Source organism: Nylanderia fulva, unplaced genomic scaffold (genome assembly GCF_048542155.1).
Source record: "Nylanderia fulva isolate GAGA-0341 unplaced genomic scaffold, ASM4854215v1 Scaffold329, whole genome shotgun sequence".
Lineage (NCBI taxonomy): Eukaryota > Metazoa > Arthropoda > Insecta > Hymenoptera > Formicidae > Nylanderia > Nylanderia fulva.
In genome coordinates, this window is record NW_028190399.1 from 92103 (window position 1) to 100764 (window position 8662).

The 8662-nt window shown below is 46.1% G+C and overlaps 1 protein-coding gene across 1 annotated transcript; it reads right to left on the bottom strand.

Annotated features, from left to right (window-relative positions):
* Positions 1 to 6070: 6070 nt before the first annotated feature.
* Positions 6071 to 8089, bottom strand: LOC146722344 (uncharacterized). Its single transcript, XM_085484927.1, has one exon. It carries the CDS (start codon positions 8087 to 8089, stop codon positions 6071 to 6073), a length of 2019 nt encoding a protein of 672 aa, XP_085341053.1.
* Between the last annotated feature and the right edge of the window lie 573 nt (positions 8090 to 8662).

Genomic DNA, 8662 nt, shown 5'->3' on the forward strand with positions numbered 1-8662 from the left:
TCCCGGATTTTTACAGTACCTACAGTATTTGTTGTTACTGGTTCGTTCGTGTCTATTGTTCTCGGGACCCCCTCGGTTGGCGTCTTCCGTTCTGTAAGTGTTTGTCGGTCTCTGTGACTGTGTACTATTATAGGCTTTTGGAAACGGCGCGTTACTGTGCCGTGTTTGTTCGACGCGCGGCGAGTACTCGGCTCGAGTCCATCTGTTGTTAGGAGATCGTTCCGTGTTTATTTTTATGGGCGTCGAGTGGGCTAAAGGCCTTTCATTCGGATATACGTTACGTTCGTATGAACGGCGCGGAGTTTCGAATCTTTCATTGTCTAGTTCCGATCTTTTCGCGAGAATTTTGACGTGTGAAAAAGCTAGAAACGGGTCGCGATAGTGTTCTTGTCTCAATTGTATCCTATAGGCGAGTGGCAAGCCCTCGCAGAAAGATCGTGCTGTTAAGGCGTCGATTTCGTTTACTGATCCGACGGATAGCATTCCTTGCGCTCGGCGTTCCGCGTCCGTTATAGAAGATCGCAAGTCTTTTACGCGGCTAATGAAATCAAGGATATGCTCGTTTGGTTTAAGGTAAATTGTGCTCAGCTCCCCACGATACTGGTCGATGGTTTTCGGGGATCCGAAGGCTCCATTCAGGAGGTCGGCAAGTTGAGTTATCGTTTCGCACTCTTCGTCTTCTACGGCGCATATAGCTCGCCCGCGTAACTTAGTAAGAAGTAGGCGGGTTAGGTTTCGCTCGGACGATGGTGGGAATATTTCTTTAGCGCGTCTACATGCTCGTATAAATTGAGAGAGGGGGATATTTCGACCGTCGAATGGCGGGATAGTCTCAAGTGCTTCCCTGAAAGACACCCTTGGACTATCATAATTGGTTCCGTGTTGGAATGCGGGAGACGCCTGTTCGTCGAGAAAGCGTCCCGCGGTGCTGGGAATATATTGCGTAGGTATCGTATTGTTCCCGCGCATGGAGTTTATCTCCTGGCGTAATCGTTCGATTTCTTGGAGCATATGATCGCTTAAGTCGGGTTTTTCGGTTGCTACCATTGTGATGGAGTTCAAACGTTTTTCCATCTCCGTTTCTTTACTCACGAGGTTACTGCGGATGATTTCGAGGTCTTCTTCCGAAGCCCGTTTTTCGCGTTCGAACGTTTCTTTCTGCTGTTGAAGCATCTCGGATTGTTCGCGTAACCGTGCTTCCTTGGCATGTAATTGAGCGCGAAGTTCGTCTATTTCTACTTCAGTGAGCTTTTTCGTACCCGATTTCTCTCGTGTTTCCATCGCAAATATTAACTCGTATCCCACCGCTGTCACCAAATTTTGTTACGTCTCGTGGGGTCGCGGCTGCGAAAATTTGAATGCAGAGCTCGGCTTTTTCCACGAGACACGATCGCTATTACGGGTACGCGAATCTATGCGATTCTCCCCGGGGATACCCGCGATCTGAGGTTATTCGCGCTGGAACTGAGGTGATCGGATTATTGCGAGGGACCTACCTGTGACTCTACTGTAATAAAGATAGCTTCGTCGATTGCTCTATGCGAAACATCGTTGGGGTTGCGTAAGTAATCTTCGTACGTACGGAAGAATTCAACCTCTGCGGTTACGTGATCTTTCGCACCGTGCATCCCAAACTCCTCGTGATGGAAACACAACGAGGAAAAACATTCAAGATTCGATCCCAAATCACCGTGGATAACTTGGACATCTTCTCGTATGTCAACTCCAAATTCATCTATGTTGAAAAACACATGAAGACGCAACTCACTCAACTATATCAAGATATCATGGAACAAAAGTGCGCGCTAGAGAGACAGATCCTGCAGAACGCTCTGTCACTCTCCAGCATCGCCCCCGACGAGATGGCCTTCCGTATCATGAAAGCCCCGGGATACACTTCAGTGACCACCGGGGAAGTGATCCACTTAATTAAATGCGTACCGGTGGTATGCAGGATCCGTCACACAGAAGGATGCTTTAACGAACTTCCGGTGAGCCACCAGAACTCCTCGTATTTTTTTCTCCCCCGATCCCGTATCCTGGTACGAAAAGGCACGAGCCGAGAATGCAACGATCTACTCCCTACCATGTATCAAGTAAATGGGACGTGGTTCCGGGTGACCAATCGGCCAATAGAAGTGCTCGCACCCCCCACCATCCAGCCGCTGACAAGGCCCGGCTGGAAGTACGTCAGCCCCGACGCCTTAGCGATCAGCGGAATCTACACGGACGAAGATCTAACAAAACTCAAAAATCACATCATGTTCCCAATGGAAAAACCGTCGATGCTTAACACCATTGCCCATGGAGCGATGGGAGGACAAGTCCCACCCGGAACAATCTCACTGAGCAACCTCCTAGACGAACATTCGTTGGACCGCATCGCCGAAGGAGCCGGCCGAAGACTCTGGAAGGGTTTCGTCTCTTTCGGCTCCGCCAGCGCAGGAGTCCTGGCAATTTTCGTGATTATCCGTATTGTCAAATTAGTTATCGACACGATCCTGCATGGGTACGCCCTACACTCCATATATGGATGGAGTATCCACCTCCTGGGAGCCATCTGGATCTCAGCAACAAATCTGCACCTATACCTGGGAAAGCCCGCACAAAGGGAACTAGCCCCAAGGCGCGAGTACATCGTTCTCGAGACAGAAGCGGACACCACACCAGGAGCGGCCAACGCCCCACCCCACGAACCCGAGAAGGAAAAAGGCATCGCTGACGCCCCAAATCCTCTCCCAGCGTACTCATATAGCGAGTTAAGAAAATATCTAGACAAGTAAACAAACGTAAGACTAACCCTTTTTAGTAAACCATTAAAATTAAAGTAAGTGTAGAACACATAGTAATAAAAAAAACAAGCAAACGAGTGGAACGACTCCGGAACTCTACCTGCACTACACGAGACCAACACGCGCGAATACAAAGAACAAAATGTTGGAGCGTACTTCCAACATTTTCTCCTAGGGGGGAGGTGTTACAACCAGCCCCTCTCCCACCTATATTTTTCCCAACGCATTGCTTGTTCGCTTTAGTATAAGTTCAATCTCGGCGTGTTGCCTAGAGAAATAAGTAGACACTAGATACTAGACATTAGACGCTAGACATTAGACACTAGACGCTAGACACCAGATACTAGACACTAGATACTAGACATTAGACACTAGACATTAGACACTAGACGCTAGACACTAGACATTAGATACTAGACATTAGACACTAGACACTAGATACTAGACACTAGACATTAGACACTAGACACTAGATACTAGACAATAGACATTAGACACTAGACATTAGACACTAGACACAATTCAAGATGGCCGACATTAGTGGACAACACCACCAGGCGGCGCGACGGTGAACATAGAAAGGAACGACACCCACCATCTAGACGCACCCGATGACGAAGGACAGGCGAGTCTCTTCTAGTTCCGGCGTCAACGTGTGAACACCGATTCTTGCGTAACTCCGCATCGACTTAAGTGACGCCGTTCCGACGCGTGCTAAATACGACCGAATCCTTAACGTCTCGACTAGAAAACTACGACTTGTAACCGGGCGACGTAGATAATTCAAACATTATTCACCGATTCTTGTTTTGCTGTATTTTAGAAACATAAGCTCGTTAACCATAATCGCCGCCTCACGGCCTCCATGCGCCTTGTGTTAAACGTGAAATAAATTGTTACGAACATAAGTAAATCGTGAAGTGGCTACGTTCATTCGACAACCCGCCCTCGCGCAAACTCCTTCTCCTCGTGAACGACCCGTTTCTCCGACACGGAAATCATCACGAAGGACCTCGAGCGCGTGGTTACAGGACAGCGCACTGCTCATATTACAACAGGGCTAGCAGAAACACCGGACAAGGACTAACGAGAGGACGCAGCATCACGGTCAGTGATTTATACAACAGTACGTGGCCGCGAATACGCGTGGTCGGCACCCACGCCGCCGCCATATCATATTCGCGCGTCTTCTTCAACACGTGGTCGGCAACCCACGCCGCCGCCATACTTGCGCGTCTTCCTTAACACGCGGTCGACGACCAACGCCACCGCCATATTTGCGCGCTTTACTCGAACACGTGGTCGGCAACCCACGCCGCCGCCATATTTGCACGTCTTCCTTAACACGCGGTCGACGACCCACGCCGTCGCCATATTTGCGCGCTCTACTCGAACACGTGGTCGGCAACTCACGCCGCCGCCATATTTGCACGTCTTCCCTAACACGCGGTCGACGACCCACGCCACCGCCATACTTGCGCGTTTCATTCGAACACGTGGTCGGCAACCCACGCCGCCGCCATATTTGCACGCCTTCTTCAACACGCGGTCGACGACCCACGCCACCGCCATACTTGCGCGGTTTATTCGAACACGTGGTCGGCAACCCACGCCGCCGCCATATTTGCACGTCTTCCCTAACACGCGGTCGACGACCCACGCCACCACCATACTTCCGCGCCTTATTCAAACACGTGGTCGCCAACCCACGCCGCCGCCATATTTGCATGCCTTCTTCAACACGCGGTCGACGACCCACGCCACCGCCATACTTGTGCGCCTTATTCAAACACGTGGCCGACAACCCACGCCGCCGCCATATTTGCGCGTCTTTCCTAACACGCGATCGATGACCCACGCCGCCGTCACACTTGCGCGCCTCCGCACACACACTCATTGCCCTGCGATACGTTTATAGATATTACCAACCGCTCATCATAATTGACGACGACATATATATATATCTGGCTACCTGCATCTATTTTCTATATATCCGCACCGGTGGTCCGCGTATAGCACTTCGGGAGTCAACCGCCAACAGTTACTCGAACCACCCCGCGATGAATAATGTGTCCCCGAATTCCTAACCCTAATCCACGTCTTAGATCCCCATCTTTGTCCTATGCCGAGTGGGTAGCGTCCGCTCGTTGCACCGAGGGTAGGTTGTCGAATGAACGTAGTCACTTCACGATTTACTTATGTTCGTAACAATTTATTTCACGTTTAACACAAGGCGCATGGAGGCCGTGAGGCGGCGATTATGGTTAACGAGCTTATGTTTCTAAAATATAGTAAAACAAGAATCGGTGTATAATGTTTGAATTATCTACGTCGCCCGGTTACAAGTCGTCGTTTTCTAGTCGAGACGTTAAGAATTCGGTCGTATTTAGCACGCGTCGGAACGGCGTCACTTAAGTCGATGCGGAGTTACGCGGGAATCGGTGTTCACACGTTGACGCCGGAACTAGAAGTGACTCGCCTGTCCTTCGTCATCGGGTGCGTCTAGATGGTGGGTGTCGTTCCTTTCTATGTTCACCGTCGCGCCGCCTGGTGGTGTTGTCCACTAATGTCGGCCATCTTGAATCTAATGTCTAGTGTCTAATGTCTAGTGTCTAGTATCTAGTGTCTAGTGTCTAGTGTCTAATGTCTAGTATCTAGTGTCTAGTATCTAGTGTCTAGTGTCTAGCGTCTAGTGTCTAATGTCTAGTGTCTAATGTCTAATATCTAGTGTCTAGTATCTGGTGTCTAGCGTCTAGTGTCTAATGTCTAGCGTCTAATGTCTAGTATCTAGTGTCTACTTATTTCTTTAAGCAACACGCCGGGATTGAACTTATACTAAAGCGAACAAGCAATGCGTTGTGAAAAATATAGGTGGGAGAGGGGCTGGTTGTAACAGCATATGAATTTTTAGTCTCCTAATGAATGAGAGTTTTAAGGTTAATAATATATTTGCTATAGGCGTGCTTATTCTCTAACCTGTATGTTTCCTAACAAATGATCCGGAACAGGGCACCCTAATTATGCTTTTTATGATAGAAATATTATTTAAAAATGGGTTGTTATTCCCATTGTCATTTGTGAGAAAACATGTTTTAACTTATGAGTAATTATATGTGTGATTAAATATTTGTTAATACCGGTCTTTCATGTAGGTTAGAGATTGTCATGACTGATATGTTAAAGGATAAATTTTTGAAAAAGATTGAATTTTTGAAATTTGTCTGGACGTTACATCTCCCCTCCTATTTGAGAATAAAACCCGACGTTGACCTAGGGTTTTATTCGAGGTTATAAAGATGCTGCTGTAAGTCATTATATGTCTGAGGGATAGTTATATTTGTGGATTCCATTTCTCCAGGTCGTCTGGTGTTATAGCCTTGAAGTTGGGGCTGACTTATTATTGGTGGTTCCTTTGGTAGTGCAGGAGGTGCGTCTGAAATAGTGGCGAGGGATGTGACGTCTTCTGGGAATTTATTCTTTTCTTCCTTTTCGTTCATATTCTTGCGGCTGAGGTGAAGCAAGAGGTTAGTTAAAGAGTCCCATAATGCTCCTATTAGATGTAGACTACATCCATATACGGTATGTAGTGCGTATCCATGGATGATGGTGTCAATTGTTAATTTAGCAATGCGAATGATCATAAATACTCCAACGACACCGGCCGTGGCTGATCCAAAACTCATGAATCCTTTCCATATTTTTGCCGCGGTGTTGTCTACGATTTTGTTGAGTGATTCTTCGTCTAGTAGTTTGTATAACGAGACGGAATCGGCGTTAACTGGATGTCCGATGAGCCCACGGGCGACGGCGTTGAGCAGTGCCGGTTTCTCTGCGGGAAACATAATGTGGTCTCTCAATTTTTCTATGTCTTGCTGCGTATGGATTCCACTAACAGCTAGTGGTCCGGGTGTTAAATAACTCCAGGTAAGAGATGCCATGGGTCGTAGTTGTTGAGGTGACAACTGTCTTACTTGTGCTTTTGGCGTGAACTGTACCCAAGTGTCCTCTATCCGGTATAACGTTGGTAATTCTTGAGAACATTCTCGCTCGTTCCCGATTTTTGTGACGATTCTTGATTTGGGTGTGAGAAAGTAAGAAGCGTTTCTGATGGTTACGGGTAACTCGTTACAACATTCTTTGGTTGGACGTACGGTGACTTCTACAGGGATGCATTTTATGATCTGGACAGCTTCTCCAGTGGTGACGGCCATGTATCCCGGCGATTTCATTAGACTATACGCGAATTCATCAGGCAAGAGAGTTGCAAAGGATAAGGCGTTGGTTATTACTTGTCTTTCTAGTTCACATTTTTGTTGTATGACATCATGATACAGAGATGTCATTTGATGTCGGATATGTTTTTCAACATACACAAACTTGGAATTCATGTAAGTGAATATATCGAGGTTATCCACAGTGATCGTACCTTTATTGGCAAAGGTTTGGCCTTGCTTTGTTTCCAGAATAAATAATTTCGGATGTTCGGTGCGAAGCAAAGTGTATCCGCATAGAGGTTGTTCTTTAGTCTTAGTCAAGGCGAATGTGATGTCTTGGGTGGTAAGACTGTAGACGATGGGTGAATTATCGCCTGCTATTTTAGTCGCTAGTCCTTCGTATAGTACATCGTATTGATTGAAGTTGCATGATTTCATAGGTACCGGTTTCCAAAAGGTGTAGCCGTCGTCAGAATCCAAACAGAAGCTATCGGCCAGTGTACAGATTGTTCCTGACCTTAACTTGATTTTTCCGTGTTCGAGTTGTACTGGCACGTAAGATGATTTGAGTGAGATTTTAGCAACTGCTTGAACGATTACGTTGTCCCATGTACCGTAAGGGTCAGTATATTCCGTACCCTTACACGTTCCATCGGTTTTTAATTCGCCAGCTAGCGTAAGGCTGTGATAAGAAGTTTGGTTGATTTTAAGTCCACTAATTAAGTGAGCGGGTCTCAAGGATGTGGTGCCATCTTGAAACATTCGCAAGCATTGAGAATATCCGGTTTCCTGGACGTAATCTGCTTTTCCGTTAAAGACGACCGAGATGTGCGAATGCATGCCACAATGATATATCGTGCGGGATATCTCTAGTTTGCACTGTATAACTTCTGCATAGTTATATTCGGAAAGTTGTAATAGTTGTATATAAGTTTCTGTGGAGTTTGGGGTTTGATGATGGAGATTGCATTCTCTTACATCTAAGAGGGAAACGGCGGTGATGTTGAGATGCTGTCCACCACAATCAAATCCAATCAAGGCGAACGAAGTTTTAACGGAGAGTATTAGAATAATCCCTAACATCATGACAAGCTGTAACGCACAATCGGACTAATTTACTAAATTAAATATTTTTATATATATATATTATTTGATATGTGCGTGTGTACGCATTTATAGATATATACATGTGCATGTGCAAAGGCAGTCCTGGCTTCGGACATGATAACGGTGCGTGATGAATCTTCTAATAATTGAATAGTATAATATACTTGATTTTACCGTCGTTATTTTATTATTTTATGTTTGTTTTAGACTCGCACATGGACATATATATATGTGTGTGCGTGCAATCATACATACGTGTACGAGTGCATGCTAACGCACGGATATATATGTTATAAATTAATTTTGCGTCTTATATCTATGTATATCAATTGCGCGGTTGCAGGTTTTCTGCCCGTGTCTTTTGTAAGATTCGTAAAAATTATTCGAAAGTTTGCTATTGGGTAGGATATAATTAGCTCGTTCACTGGTGAAGCTGGAGTCGTTTTCTCCGAGTTAATGCAAGTATGAGCGTATAATATATTACATTTTTAAGTACGTTAAGGTTTTCGCGAGGCTATTCATAATGGTTGAATACTATATTGATAGATA